This window comes from Neovison vison, chromosome 1, assembly GCF_020171115.1.
Source record: "Neovison vison isolate M4711 chromosome 1, ASM_NN_V1, whole genome shotgun sequence".
NCBI classification, from domain to species: Eukaryota; Metazoa; Chordata; class Mammalia; order Carnivora; family Mustelidae; genus Neogale; species Neogale vison.
The window spans coordinates 197442895-197459478 of record NC_058091.1 but is presented as its reverse complement, the minus strand read 5'-3'; the positions used below and the strand labels follow the sequence as shown (position 1 = coordinate 197459478).

General features: G+C 37.6%; 1 protein-coding gene across 1 annotated transcript in view; it reads right to left on the bottom strand.

Moving 5' to 3' along the window:
* Positions 1 to 436: 436 nt before the first annotated feature.
* Positions 437 to 16584, bottom strand: part of ELL2 (elongation factor for RNA polymerase II 2) — a 70125-nt gene continuing 53977 nt past the window's right edge. Inside the window, exons 6-12 of the mRNA XM_044265259.1 lie at positions 13222 to 13346; positions 12991 to 13078; positions 10745 to 11315; positions 8111 to 8177; positions 4460 to 4631; positions 2191 to 2235; positions 437 to 2100 (exon numbers count right to left, since the gene is read on the bottom strand). Of these exons, the coding sequence (XP_044121194.1) occupies positions 1984 to 2100; positions 2191 to 2235; positions 4460 to 4631; positions 8111 to 8177; positions 10745 to 11315; positions 12991 to 13078; positions 13222 to 13346 (1185 nt within the window). The 3' untranslated portion in view covers positions 437 to 1983. The remainder of the gene's footprint in view (positions 2101 to 2190; positions 2236 to 4459; positions 4632 to 8110; positions 8178 to 10744; positions 11316 to 12990; positions 13079 to 13221; positions 13347 to 16584) is intronic.

The following is a 16584-nucleotide window of genomic DNA, read 5'->3' as shown; positions in this document are numbered from 1 at the left end:
CTGTCCAAGAAGTAACACCAGTGAGGTCATCACCTACAAACAAATCCCTTAGGAAACTCCACCATAATACGAGGAACAAAGTTATCCCCAATTAACTTTCCTTTCCTATCTTTTTACAACTCAAAGTTTGAAATCAGTGAACATTTAGTAATGATTGTTCCAATTCTGAGGTAAAAGGAAGAGCACCAGGGATCTCAATGCTAAAAGAAACCAATTCCTTAAGAGGTCCATGCTATACAGAATCTAATTTCTGTAGTAATGTTATAGAGTTCTAGTGCAGTCTTGTACCAGTCTTTGTACAGTCTTTTTACTTTTGTATACTCTTCGATATTATCTACTCTTTCCAGTTAAGGTTTTAGAAGAACTGCCAAGAGGAGAGTTCGTCTATATGCTCTTTCTGGTTTTCCAGATACCAACATTTTCTGATTTACACTGATACACAACAAAGTTATTTTTTATTTATTTATTTTTTGGATGCTGGAGACAAACATCTTTATTAAAGATACTACCAAAATTTTGGCAAACATTTCAAAACAGATTTGTAAACATAATGCTTCCCTTTTCAACTGGCAGCACTTTGAAAAGACAATACGGTAAGACAACACAAGGTGAATCAACATTAGTTCAAAATCCTTATATTTTTGACCACATAACTTATGTTTCCACATGATAAAACAAATGATAGTTTAAATCAACGTCAACAGATAAACTCCATGAAATGAAAGTTTGTGCTGTTTGATGAATCACAGTATGTTATGGTTAAATATATCTGCTCTTTTTTATATTCCTGGCTCCCAGGATGAAAAAAAAAAATCTTTAAATATACATTTCATGTAGGTAATAGCTTCTTTGCATATCTCTCTTCAAAAAATACTTTATAGCAGTATATAAATAGGTTACCTACATGTTTAATTTTATAATTTTGCCCCAAAACTATAGATCTGTTTCATTTTCATAACATATTGATTTTGCCCAACATTAATAAAGCTGACAAACTGTTGAAATGGAAATGCTTTTGTCTTCCACAATAGAAGTAGCAATTTGACAGGAAAAAAACAAAAACAAAAAAAAAAACAACAACCCCTACAGTAACACTCGTCAGTTGTTTAACCTGAGCGTTTGGCCTACTGAGAGTAGCAGCTTTTGTCCTCCATGCACGCTCACATCCACACCACCTCTGCACACATACCGGTCGAGCACACGCTTTCAGACGCTGGTAGGCCACAGTATGCTTCCCATTGCTCTAACCAAGTGGGAAGCAGTGTAGCTAATGATTAACCACACTATGTACACAACTAGCAAACACCTTAAGGCAACCATTGCAATGGGGGGTTAACTTGCAGGGCAGATTCACTGTCTAGACCAAGTCAGCCTGTATGTACATATGTGTGTGCTTATTTCTACACATACACATATGCCTTTCTATTTCTTAACCCTCCAAAACAATGTTTAAATTTTTTTTTGTATTTTGTGCAAATTTCTAAATATTCTACCATTTAAGGCAAAGAGTTTGCATTAAGAAAGGTCAGAAAATAGGCTTATGTTTATCCAAAAGCATTTCACCTTGCACATTACTTTTTTTTTTTTAAACACACATAACTTAGAAGTATGGACACTGGATCCCCAATATCTAAAAAAAATCATTTCTAATGACAAATGTAAGTTTTTAAGGAAAAAAAATTGATTTGAAGTATAGACACCAGATCCCCAATGTCTAAAAAAACATGATTTCTATTGACAAACATAAGTCTTGGGGGTAGGGTCGGGGTGGGGAGAAGGACCAGAAAAAAGCAGCTTCAGAAATGCAGGGAAGCAAAGTAAAAAGGGGGAAAAATAAAAGTAAATTAACTCAAGTTTGCTAATACTGAAACTTTCAACAAGCAAAGTTTCATTTTTTTTTTTTTTTTAGAATCTTAGAGCAACTCATTTGGAATTTTAAATAAATAAGCTTAAGTTTATTCACATCTTCTGGTCCAAGCAGATTTAGTGCCATGACTCTGCTTGCTGTTGGTCAAATTCACCTATTAGTCTTTTGATGTGAGCCAGCTTGTTATGAAGATACTCGCATCTATATTTTTCTTCATGATAATTGGGACTGGACTGCAGAGGAAAAAAACAGGGAGGAATTAGGTTGCAGAATGTGTAATACTTCCCAACTACTGGTCAGAAAACCCACAGTGATGATCCTACCTGCTTGATCTTCTGATATTCTTGTAAGACTTCTTCGTGAACATTCTACAAAATTAAAAATTAAAATCAGGAGGGAACAACTTTTCTTTTTGGCAATATAAACAGCTAAGACCCACTCAGTAAGGGTGTTGGAAATACTGATGATGGGAATGTAAACTGGTACCATCTTTAAAGAAGGCAATTTGGCAACTGCTATCAAAACAGCAAACGCAGAACTGACTCAGCACTTCTATACTTCCTCTTCCAGATTTGCTTGTGCCTGAGTGAAACGCTGTGTGTACAAGGTTACTTGCTGTGGTAGCATGTTTAAAGCAAAAGACAGTACACAAAATTTCAGTGTCCATTAATGCATGCAAGGGATCCTAAGAGGCCATTAAAAAGGGGAAGTGCTTCATGCATTTATATAAAGTTCTCTAAGGTACATTATATTGTTTAATGAATAAAGCAAAGTGCAGAATGATTTATACAGTTTGATATTAGTTGTTTAAAGGGGGAAATAGAATGATAAGTCTAAGAATTTCATTACTTCTAAGATGTACATTTCTTCTCATTTTATTTTATTTTTTTAAAGATTTTATTTATTTATTTGACAGAGAGAGATCACAACTAGGCAGTGGGTCAGGCAGGGACAGGGGCGGGGGAAGCAGACTCCCCGCCGAGCAGGCAGCCTGATGTGAGGCTCGATCCCAGAACCCTGAGATCATGACCTGAGCCGAAGGCAGAGGCTTAACCCACTGAGCCACCCAGGCGCCCCATTTCTTCTCATTTTAATGAGATCAGATAAATAATGTATCAGTTTAACTTACTGGGACAGAAGACCATGGTACATACTGCGATGAATCTGCTTGTGTATATACATCTTACAAACACATACACAGACCTTTGAAAGAATACACTGGAAACCAGTACTACTGATTGCCTCTAGGGAGGGATATTAGGTGGCTGGAGAAAATGGCTAATATTTATGTAACCTTATATACTATGGATTTAAGCGGTTTCCAAATGCTTACATTTACTCTGCACAACTCTATAATCACCTTATTTATGGAGGGGGATTTTGAAGAAAGTAAGGTAGCTTGCCCAAGTCACACAAATATTAAATGGTACAGTTGGGAATCAAGGCCAGGCAGTCTAGCTCTGGAGCCTCCTCCTAACCACTAAGCAGTTCTTGGAATTACATTTTCGTTTAAATATAATCAGGGTACAACGGTAAATAACTATATCTAAAAAATTAAACCCCAAACCACCATATCAAGAGCACCCTCAGACACTAATTCCTCTGAAAAATCTTCTGTAACTCTAGGCAGCCTGTTTAAAGATTAAGGCCCACTAATGAAAGACACCTGAGTCTTTCAGATCTGAGGAAGAGCCCTGAGTCTTTTCTGTGCCTGTGAGCACAGATGCTCTCAGGCTATTTTCCCCACTGGGGGAAACCCATTCATTCTCTAATGCAGATTCCTGTCAGAAAAACAGTAGTAGGCCAGATGAAGGCACCATCTATGATTTGTGAAGTGTGACAAGTTATGTGGCCCACACAAAGAGGGAAATCTTCATTTAAAACATTAAACAGTTAAACACTTTGCTTGTTAACTATGAGTGAGAACAACCAGTACACGGGTCTGGCTGGCTTCTACTGGTTTGTCAGCTGTGGTAATACTACCACTTAAAGTCGGGAAGTGAAAAGAGATTAGTATGTATTAACTGTCAGGCTTCGGAAGAGCTGGAAATACCAAACTTTTCACTTAAACCCCAAATCTCTGGAGTATTAAACCCTGTTTGTATTTTATGTCTGGATCTTCCTTATTCTATGCCAGATTGAGGTTTTTTCTTTTTTAATGTACTTGAAATAGCAATTTTGGGGAACAGAACCAGAACTAGCAGCTATATCTGAGTGGGCAGTTCAATCAAATATTTCAGTGAATCTCCAATCCAACTTTTTTTCCTATATAGTTGTATTTGCTTTTTTCCTTGATACTCTCTTTAGTATGTTACAGTAAAGATTAAGCATATATTACATATTTTATACATACTTCACCATATAAAGTTATTTTTTCCACTGACAGGAAAATAGTTCATTGTATTTACTTAGGTTTGAGAACTAGTTCAAATATTTAGTTTCCTAGCTAATTTTAAATGAAGACCAAAAGCTGAAGAGAGCCTGGTTTGAAGACCTGCTCTGAAGGCCAGCAGATTGCCTGGGAATGGGCCAGGCAGAGAACAAAGAGGGTAAAATATGGAAGTCAGCCTATCTAGAAGCAAACATGTTTACCTGGTACTCTTTTGAGCCTGGAGAAAGCCGCTTTCGTTGTGCATCTAGTTTGATAAATCTTCTAGCTACAGTCTCCATCCTGGCATGCAAGGCCCTGTACTCATCATACTCAGCATTGAAGTCATCCTTGTAATTTTGGCGTTGCTCATAGGAGACGATAGCAATATATTTTCTAATAAGAAAAAAGAAATAAGATAAATGGAGACAGACTATAGAATCAACATGATGCATAAGCCTGATATTTAAACAAAAAACTTAGAAACCAAAACCATATCCAAGCACGTATCCCAAGACTGAATGCTGCCTTGCCACTGTTTGCCCCCATGTCACTCCTTTCAGATGACTTCCATGTGAAATTATCCCACAGGAGAGCTTAAGACCTCCAGTGAAGGAAAGTAAATGTGAAAAAAACATGGTGGCAATGGAACTGAAGTGTGACTAGAAAACAACACTAAACACAGATTTAGCTTTCCAAATCTTTCTTTATCCAAAATAATTCACTACCACACTAGTGGCAGAGGCCAAGCCGTCTGTCACGAGTCACATGGAAACAGAAGGCCTCCATGGGTAACATGAAACTAGGAGAGTGTTACACAGTCACTCAGTGCTGAAGTCCGAGCTCTCTGGAGATCTGCTGCTTTATGAGAGGAGGTCTGTCTTTGGCTGTTTACACCTGCTGCCAGCAAGGTGCCTCTGGCTTGTTCCCTCTGCTTCTTTCCTCCCACGTTTGACTAGGCAAATGTGTAAAATACAAAAAAGTAACTGTCTTCTTTTGAAATGAGAGACCAAGGGGGAAAAATGGCCAAAAAAGGGGCATATTTCTAGTTCTTTTCAACATTAAAATATCACAGTCTGTGTAACTGGATATCACTGTATACTATCATTCTAATTTACTTTCTTAATTAAAAGGCCATAAATCTGTTTTACTTCAGGTCGTGAATAACTTAGAGAAACTGGTAAGTGAAGGCCATTTTCCCAGAGTGTCAAGTTTATTCAGTGGTAAGCAAATTAAAACAGCATTTTAATATTAAAACAAAGTTAGTATTATTTGTTTGTGGCTCTGGGAAGTGGGACCACACCAGGGCCTGGGTCTCTGTTCTCCATGCCTGTCGTGGGATGCAAAATTCCCTTGACTTTTTGAGATAAAAATTGAGATTTCAAAACAATTTCAGGCAAGTAGCAGGTGCCTCAGCATGCCTCAGGCATGCACATATATTCTTGACTGCAGGGAAAACCCTGGAGGTTCAGTCCTCTACAAAAATGGATTCAGATAATCTTAACAGTTTTATTCAAAATGAGAGGGCAAAATGTCTAGTTGGAAATGTGAGAAAAGTGATGCAACTGTGCAACCTTAATGTCCTCATTAATATTTTTATTCATGCTGAGTTAGACACTGTGGAGGTTTATTTTTCTAAGTGTAACTGAGACAGCAGTAGTATGCTGATTTAGGGCGCCCTGCTGGTGTCTCTGCTGTAAAAGGAACGGGGCCAGCCAAGCAGAGAAGCAGTCCTCTCCTAGCCAGGGCTGTCCTGACTGCACACCAAGGAAGCCCAGGGTGGGAAAAGAGGTTCCTGGGGATAAGTGTATGTAAGCAAAATGGCTAAACTGCTCATGAAACTCAGGCTTCATTTATTGTATAAAATATCCTGCTTTCTCAAAATCACAAACGAGGCTACACCCTCGGTATTTTATTTAATAATTTCCTTAGGGAAAAATACCAAACTGGCCAACAGTTGTGTTGCTATTATAGAAGATTACTTGGTTATACTGGCATTCTAACAAAAAGCACTTCACTAATAAAAAAAAAAAAAAAAAAAAAAAAAAACAAACACCAAAAAACTGTTATGGTTCTCTAGTTGGTTCCTACTGCAGGGATGGAGTAAAATTTTAAAGGGTTTGGCTATTTCACAGCCACAAGTAACAGAAGTATTCTTATTATACAAAAATTAGGAATATTGTGGTTTAAGTATGTATTACTCAGACTGATCATTAAGGTTTTATTGTATATCTTTTTGGTTTTCTTCTGAAACAACCGAAGTTTAAGTTCTGTAATTTCAGTGTTTTTGAAAATTTATGCTTTCTCACCATTAAAATTTTCTTAAAAGAAAATCTGCTATATTTACATCAGATAGTCTTGGGATAAAATAAGTTAAACAATCACAGAGGTTACGTACTTTCATGATTTTTAAAAGCCAGAAACACGACAAACATATGAAAACGTGCTGAGGAAGATGTAGCAACCATCCTTAGATTAGGGAGTTAAAAACGATTTTTTAAATATAGAACTGTTTAAGTCGACAAAACACAGCAACATCCTGAATCCATGAGGAAAGGGTTAGAATTATTTTTTAGTCTCCCCACATGATTTTGTCACATATAACTAGTCTGTGTCATTATTACAAAAAAGGGGGATTTCAAAATCCACCACAAGAGAACAAGGGCACAGTACTGCAGTTGTCATTTGAGGGGGCAACTTTCACAAGACTTTTGAGGAGAAGTGGGTTTGCAAAAGGAGAGGTGAACTCCCTCATCAGTGGAGCCCTGCAGGCGCTGTCCCCCAACCAGCCCTTCCTGGGCCAGTTCAGTGGTGGTTGCTTTGCAAAACTCCCTTTCAGAACTCTAAAACTATATCACCATCTCAGATGAGAGAGGATTCAGCATGGTTTCTTGGCATCTTTTCAGTTAAGAGATGATAACAAGCATTATGGTTTCATGCTCTATCATTCCCCGTTAAGTATAGCTTTCACACTACTGTTAAGCAAAAGTAACACATTTTAAGTATAAAATGTTCTCCACTTTAGAAATGAACATTTCGTGGTACATGGAGGGCTAAACAGCACAGTTTAACTTCGTCCAACACGCTACTAAAAGAGGAAAAAATGTTCATAGAGCTCAGAGTTCATTTTCCAATCTACATTCAAATTATTTTGTCCATTTGTTAATTTTCAGAGCTACCCTGCAGTCATATCTGTTCGCTCTTCCGCTCTCCATTTTTCCAGGCTCTTGCAACTTAATTATTTCTTCTTACGCAGAAGCCTCTGAGTCTATAAAAAAGCTAGAATTATGTGTATGTTATAATTTCTGTGATAACCAGTTACAAAAATGTTCTCAGCTCAGTATTTAGCAACTTATTGCCATAACAAGAAAAACATTATAACTGGTACTAAAGTTTAATGATCAAATTTTACTATTCTCTCCTCTTAAAATTAATTCGATGGCAGAGCTTTATTTAAATGAAAATCAGTCTATCTCTACTTTGTAGTAACTGTGGAGGTTTAAGCTCTTTATCAGTAATAAACTCTCATTGGGGGAAACAAGTGAATGTGCATTGACAGGCTGTCAGCTTTGAAGAGTCAGATCCCTGAAATCTTCCATAATCAAATGCCTGGACTGGCCTCGGAACAAAGGACAGGCTTCTCTGTACTTAAAGGCCATGGAGCAGAGCTCAGAGCAGGGGGGAGGCACAACCTGCTCAGGCAGACAGGGGTGGATTTGGGATGAGCAGGCTTAATGGCAGCCTTTCAAACGCAGGGGTGGCTCCAGGGCTCTATTTCTGGAACTTCTTTTCTTGATTTGTAAATTATGGGAAAAGAATTTGCAAACTTTCTAAAATTAAACAGTCCTCTCCCATTGGCAGACGTCTGAACTTACATCAAATAATCTGGGAGTTCAATTGTTGAAGAAGGCTCCGTGGAGGCAGTGCATCCCTCTTTAACTCCTATAATGAAGAAAAATTCAAGCTTTCACCAAATAGTATGGTTATAAAATGCCTATAATTCTTAAATAGATCAGAAACATCTGGAACACTCTTCCTCAAATTCTATTCTTCCATCTCAATAAGCAACAGTGAGCAAGGAATACAATTGAACACGAACAATAGAGGCCCTATGACCAGGGCCAGCAGAACTGACGCCAGGCATTGAAAGCGCCCTGGCTACTGCAGTGTCTGCACAATAAAGGAATTCCATCTTAACCCAAGGTCAATCTTCTATTCTTTCCACAACAGTTGTGGCATCTGCCCAGCAATTCAAAGACTGTGGTGGCAGATGCAGCCAGACAATGCAAGATACAAATTTTACATCAACATCTACTTTTCAGAGGATTCAAACAAGGCAGATGAGACAATGAAGTCAGGTAGCAGACTGCTGCAGTCACTGTATTTTATTGCTACCCTTTTTGTATGCAGACAGAGGAAGCAGTGAAGTTTTCCCGTTTATCAATTTAAAGTAATTCAAAATAAGGCATTACTGAATCGCGATTTATACTCCTCCCATCTCTATACCTCATAATACTACAGATTTGTTTTTAAAAGGACAAAATAAATAAACAGACAAATAAAGAAACTGCCAGTCATTCAGGGCTATGCTAAGTGTGTAAAATCCCTCAGTCAGTATTCTATTTGTGTGAATGCACCATTTCCTGAGGGTATGTTTAGACTTTATAGGGTAATTTTTTATCATTTATAGTAGAATTAAATTAATAACTCGAGTCCTAACCCTGCCTGCTGGCAAAACATGCATGTCCAATATAAAACAAAAGTGAAAATTTCATAATTTCTTTGTTTAATATTTTAAAAGACCAAGTATAGTAAATAAATTATGCAGACTCTGTGGGATTATTGTTCACGGTCGTTTGTTTTTGTGTTGACTCACGCCTGAGTTTGTCTTTTTTATGACAGCCTGAGTCTTAAAGGAAAAGGCATCAAGTGCACGTCACCTGGCTTCTTTGCTACAAATACCAGATAAATTCCAATAGATTCAAGGGCTGTGGGTCTGGATCTATCCTCAGTATTCTGTGGTAATCTCAATGGCTTTGAGATGTACTACATCCTCAGTGGAGGATTCAAAGACTAGGTTTGCTTCTCCAGGCCTCCAACTAGAACACTCACACTCCGCTGTAGGTCTCCTAATACTGGGACCCAGTTGCCCCAACATCAGCCTGACTCAGGATTACCATCTCAGAGTGGGAAGTGTGGAGGCTGGGATAGAACCGGGAACGTGGCTTGCTAACTCTGAACACAAGGTCATTACCTCTTGCCATTCCCTGACCTGGCAAATTCAAGTACAGTAGTACTCGAGGGAAAAAGCTTACCCATACCTTTTGGGCCACTATACAGTACCATACGGATTTCAGTGTTTCAACAGGTCAGCTTTGATGTGCAGTACACTCTACCCAGGTCAGTAAAGGCATTGCAACATACTATTCTGCGAAGTTTCTCTCATGTGGTAAAAATGGTCAGTTAAATCTAAGGGTTACAGACTTCCAGTATTATGGGCGAATTACAGAAAGACAACACTCCTTAATTCTATTCATTAAAGTAACTTTCCTGAAGTTGTATTTTCCTAGGGAATTTTGCTTTAGTTAAGCTGGGTTTAAAACTGGCAGCAATGCTAAATGATGGGCTTGAATCTCTGACGTGCCGGAATGGGGGACGTTAAGTTTTAGAGAACAACTTTTTTTAAGTAAGAAAAACAGAGTTTTTGTCTCTGTGTTAAAGATCATTATACCTCAGGTAAGTGGTCTTTCTACTGATTAGCTTTTCTTCAGAAGTAAAGAATTGTAATAAGCTTCTTTGCATCTCTACATATCTGGCTTTTAACAGTTTCCAAAAGCTTGAAATGGTTAAATTTTGCTAACAATTAATACTAGTTTACTAAAACAGTGTTCTTAAAATTGAAAAAGAATTCTTAAGCTCTGTCATGCAAACTGCCAATAGCCTTACATAAGACAGACTGCTTTCACTCTGAGTAACAATGATGTGATGGATTTGCATATGCAATCCTACCTTGCCTGTTTTATAAAGAATTTGACATTTCCCCTGTGTTAATATTAATTAAGGGAGGGGTGACCCTGTTTCTTTGGCAAAGAAGGAAAAGAATTATTTTTATCGCTAATTGTGTGTCTGGTTAAATTAGTTCAAGACTGGCACATAATAATAGGTCACGCCGAGGTTGCATAGTACCCTGGCAGTTATGGGAAAGCGCAACACAGTCTACCTTCTAGAAGGGGCTCTCTGGAGGATAATAAAGTCATTTTCAGATGTTACCATCTTATTCTCAAGAAACTGTGTTTAATCGTTGGCTAAAAAGAGACGAAAAATGACTGCTATTAAATACAAGAAAAAAATCTGCTCTCAAAACCATGACACTATATAAGATTAATAGCAGAAGGTCAATGGATAAAAAAGCACTAGTAATCATAAACAGCATAATCTCACACTCATGATGTGTTTGCTCTGCCTGTTCACTGAACACGTGCAGCTGGTTTTATGAATGTAAAATATACCTTCATTGGAATCTGGACTGGAGTTGTTCAGCTTGGCAATTTCCTCTTCTCCTTTAAGGTCCTCTTCCTTTTCTTCTGTCATCTCAATGTCGTGCTTTTTAATTTGGTCCTTTTCCTTGTGTTTTTTAGACTTCTTTTTGGACTTTTTGTGAGACATTGAATGGTTTTCTTCCATAGGCTTTGGACACTTTAGTAGAACTGAACCAGGGGGTAAGGTTTCCAGAGAAGTCCTAGAGGTATATTTATCTTGCTGGTCCTCATAGATACTACTGTTTTGACTGAAACTGTCAACAGGTAGGTCTTGAGTCCCCCGGCCTTCTGGAGTGCTGGGGGAATTGGAGTTAGAGTTTACAGTCTGAGGAGGATTGGAGACGGGCAGGTGGGTTGGAGGCAGCGGTGGTGGGGTAGGGATGGCAGCAGCTGCAGGGGGTGGCAGGAGGCCTGCGGCAGACTTCTCACTGGGGGGATTCAAATGGCCATTTAATGTTGGCGGAACTCTGTTTGTCAGGTGAGATATTCGAGCTTTTTTATTCATTAAAGGATCGATGAAATCTGAATCTAAAAGCCGTTTCTGTGGGGAGGAGGGAAGCAGAAAAGAAATGAGCCAGTTTGTATGAAACCTCAACATCACTGGTTACCATATGAACAACTGGGTAATTTTACTCATTCTTAAGTTTATCACCAGCATTGTGTCTACCACTCTGCAAGCTTAAGCAGGAACAGACAATCCACAGAAACAAAAGGGAGAATCTGGCAAATATGTTTTCTGAACTTTCTGATCCTATAGCCACACCCTAAGTTCTTTGGGAGACCATGCCAATTTATGTGGACTCTACCACTTCAGAGAGTATTAAATAGAGGTACCCTCCTTCCTCTGTGGGCCACAGCTGACCCAGTTACATTGGGAGGAGAAAGCAGTTTGTACCATTTCACGCTGTCAGGACTAAGAAGGGTAGGGAAAGGGCAATAAAAGCCTATACTTACTTAATCTCCCCTAATGTGCTAAGGTGCTCCAGTTATGAATACTCTGGCCGTCATTTATTATTTCACCTGTCTTAAAATGAGAACAGCTGGCACCTTCTCTAAGTATCTCCATCCCTGCTGAAATGCTGTTCAATTTCTTCCCTGTAAATATACCTCTTTAATGGACTGGAAAAGAAGTCTTAATGACAATGAGTCCACAAAAATGATATGGAATTAATGTTTCAAAAATTTTTAAAAATTATGCTTATACTAGCACAATCCAGCAACAGTAATATTTAAATGAAAAAGAAAATTCCGATAGTTGAAAAGTATGAAGCATATATCCAATGTAATGAATGATGTGGCCTAAACTTCAGCCTGGAGGAAAGTAATAGTTAATCATCCCATCAATTTATTCTGTTTTCAGTTTGGCATCATTGATTTGGCAGCCATTATATAATTAGATCAGAGTATAAATAACTCCATGGTAGTTGGCACTAAAAGTGAGGCTTGTATAGACAATGTCCATGCAAGGACAGAACTGCTTTTATTTTGTCCTTCCTCTGTTACTCACAATAGGTTTCTAACTTTTTTTGATATACGAACAGCCTTTTGCCCAGAGCATGCTTACCGTTCTCCACACATCTGTCCCATCTCCCCAGTCCTTGGAAGGATGGTCCAGAAAGAGGAGCACTTTGTCAGTAGCACTGGTAGATAGATCTGCCCCAAACCAGGGAAACCAAGGAATCTCTTGGGGGGAACTTAAGCTGGAAGGAGTGAGGTCTAAGTGGAGTATTCTGATTGGGATCTAACCGAAAAAAATACATTAAAGACATGTCTGAAAATGACAGAATTTTTTCTTTGCTTATTTTGGAAACATTTTTCCCCAAGAAAAGTTTTCTCAAACATCTTTCAGATAATATTAAATCTCTTCAATTTTCTGTATAATTTGAGACTGGATATGGGACTAGATAAGTCTTCTAGTTAGTGACCTAACAGAAAAGTAGATAATCTTATAGTACATGTAAACTTTAAATATGGAGAAGCAAAGCAGATAGTAAGCACTTTGACAAGCAGTGCTGTGTAGGAGAAAGAGGTCTGCGCTGTGAGCTGGGACCTGAATTCTAGACAGAGCTCTGCCACGATAACTAGCTATGTGACTGTGGGAAGGCAAGCTATGCAGCTTCTTGGAGCCTCCTTTTCTCATGCATAAATTAGACCACCTGAACTAGGTGGCTCCTGAGGTTCACTTCAGGGCTATGATTATATAATTTTATGAATACCTGAGGAGAAGATGCAGCATCTCTATTAGAACATACGGGAGATTCTGAACGGCTGGTGCTGGCAGCACTCTGAGATGGATTTAGTTTTCTGCAAAGGAGACACCAGTTCCAGTTATGGGGAGAATTTTCAAATGTTCATGATAAAAAGCTTACCTTTGTTTTTTCCTTCTCAACACTTAAGTAACAATGACTAAAACTTTCTTTTAAGGAAAAAAAAAAAACCAGATTTACCTTGAGAGCACTGACTCTAAGGACCGTCTGTCTATTTCACTGTATCCAGGCCAGTCTCTTTGAAGCTCTTTAAAAACATAATCCTTTAAGGTATATGAGAGGTCCTTTGGATTCAGATTAGCTACCTGGTACATGGTATGAAAACAGAGCATTAGATCTTTTTGCTACTTCCTAACCCAAAACAGGCAGCATTTTGCATTTACACTGAGAATAACTATACCAATTGGCCCCAAAGGGACTGCTAGTTTTGCATATGCCAGATCTCAATAAATGCTATTTGACTTCATTTGGGAAATTTAAACTTTTTATATAAGTACCTAAACATTTAATCCCTGAATATCCACTGTATGTCATATATCTATTCAAAAAGCCTACAGTAGGCAAAAAGTGGAGGGAGGTTTACTTAGTTTATTTTTTTTACTTTTATTTATTTATTTTTTAAAAAGATTTTATTTATTTATTTATTTATTTGACAGAGATAGAGAGAGGGATCACAAGTAGGCAGAGAGGCAGGCAGATAGAGAGGGGAAAGAAGTCTTCCTGCTGAGCAGAGATCCCGACATAGGGCTCGATCCCAGGACCCTGAGATCATGACCTGAGCCGAAGGCAGAGGCTTAACCTACTGAGCCACCCAGGTGCCCCCTTTTTTTTTTTTTTTACTTTTTTAAATTTAAGTTTTTCTAGTCTAAGGAGTGAGGTTTAACAACTTCATTATCTACTTCTGGTCATTAACTCCATTACTTTTGAATCACAGTAAAAATCCTTGGTCATTTGTATTAAGTAGAAACCAACGAGTTCCCAAATGCTAGGTTATAAACTTTCCCTTCAGTAATCAGCAGAAATTATCTCCATAAATAGTATCAATTCTAATGCCCTTGTCTGTCATTTTCTTGGCTTGCTAAGCCTGCTTCTTGTCACTGCCAGTTCTCCTAAAGAACCACTTATTCAAAGTCCTTGAAATTCCTGAAAACCAATAAAAAGAAATAACCCTCAAATTACTGTTATTAGTCAACCAGTTTATTCTTAAGTGTAATCTTTTCCTACCATATAACTGCAATTCCTAGAGTGTCCAGGCCTCGATTCCACGAACAATACAAATGTATGGATTCAGGTGCCAAACCGAGTCATTTTTAAGGCTGGCAGAAAGATATTTCTCCTGTCATTCTCTACTGGAATGGTCTTTTTTTAACAGCTTCACTTATTTCTGTGTCCTTCTAAAGTAAAGTACTATCAAATGAATTATGGTGGTTTATGCTTTTTGTATGCTTTTCTTACAGTAAGGAAAGCTGTAAGAAAAGCGTTAACAACATTAACGTTAATGTTGTTATAAAGTAGAAAATGGTAGGCTTAAGATTCAAATTTGCAAATACATTAGAATGAGACACTACCAGATTTCTCAAAGTGGAAAAATAGCAACAATGCTTAGCTTTCCTATTATCCTTGGGACGACATAGAGTTAAGACCCCATTGCTTCTCTAGGATTCATACTCGGCTATTCTGTTTTCCTCCTCCTCCCTCTTTTTTTCTTTTGTTTTGTGTGTGTGTGTGTTTGTGTGTGCACGCACTCTTCTATATGCTAGATGCTTAGGAGCTATCTTTTGTTTTCTTCACTGTCATCATCTTCACCTAAGATTACTTCATTCAGCCCTAAGGCTTGCTTTATCTTTTTTTTTTTTTAAATTTATTTAAGTAATCTTTATACCCAACGTGGGGCTCAAACTCATGGTTTTGAGATCAAGAGTTTTATGTTCCTTCAGCTGAGCCAGCCAGGTGCCCCAGCTCTAAAGCTTTCTCAGTAGACGGTCCATATGTTGCTATCTCCTAATTTATAACTCCAGCTCCAAGTGTCTTCTGAACACCAGTCCCTTACATGTACCTAATGAACATCTATCACCATTTGGGTATGTCTAACAGACATCTTCCAAACAGAATTCCCGATTGCTGACCATACACTTGTTCCTTGCCATCCCTCTCATCTCAGTCAACGGCTCAGTATCCATTCAGTTGCTCCATGTAGTTGATCTGGGTTAGAATCCAGACACTGGCATTTTATTAAAGTTCCACAGAAGATTCTAACATGCAGTTAGGATGAGACAATGCTCTAGATTCTGCCAAATGATCAGTACTAATGACACTCATGCCCCATTTGCTGCTGAGTTAAGCAAACCTACACTTTAAAATCTTCATGTCTGTATACATAATCACTTCACTGCTGACATCACCAGTATCCCCTGTGTCAATCAACTGCCACCATTTTGCTATCTTATCCTCTAGCCTAGGAGGTAACTTACAACTTTTCTGGAGATTCAGTCACCAGGTATTTTGTGATTTGTAACCTGAACCTCCCTCCTTCCCCAAATAAAAAATCGGAAACATATACACTTTCACCCTTATTCACTTTCATCCTGTCTTTTGAGCTCTTAAAATTGTTATGTGACATAAGGATTTAAATTAAGATTTTCCAAAAAGTACTCAAATAATTTAGTAAGATCCTTGAGACTGCCCAAGATACTTGGAGATTGGTTAACCCAGAACTGGAAACTTTGGCTTTATTCTTTCATAATATTTAGTATCATGACTATCATGAATAGGAGAATAATAGGAGAATAAATGAAAAAATAGACTTAAAAGTATTATTTTTTGAGTAATTAATGAAAACATGCAGGTTTGCATTTTTTAACTGCGAAATTTAAGAACTTTGGAAATGTTACTGCTTCAGAAAAAATTTCATTTGAATGCTACAACATTTATGACTCAAAATAAATACGAAAAGTATACAGAGTTATAGTCTGACAAACTAGTGACTTCAACAAAACTAGTGATCTACTTTTATACTTAAGCTTATGATTATAAGGTAATTGATCAAAGTTAACCCTTAATGAAGACAAGTGAATGATCTCAGCATACTCAGTGGTAGAAAAAGGCAGAGTAAAGAGCATGCAAGGCAAGACACATTTAAAACTTGTAGATTAAAAATTCTAGCTTATACCAACCGAAGAATGATAAAAATAAATTGTACAACTTCACCTATATAAACGAATAAATACTACAGCAATAGTTTAGGTGATTCAAGACCAAAAAGAGACAACAGAAATTTATTTTTATGGAATTTCAGAGCAAAATTTGTTTAATTCAAATGAAGATAATGACTTGAAATTTACTTTTTTTTAAGTTAACAATTCAGTAGCCTCTAACTTATAAAACCTACTATAAATGCTACAGTTCAATTAGTTTTTTAATTAAATGTTTAAAACAAGATGACTTAATATTTAAGACTTATAATTCATATACCATTGGTCAAGATGATGCTGAAATTTCTCTACCTCAACAGCAACAAGAAGAAGCCTTTTTTTTTTTTTTTAA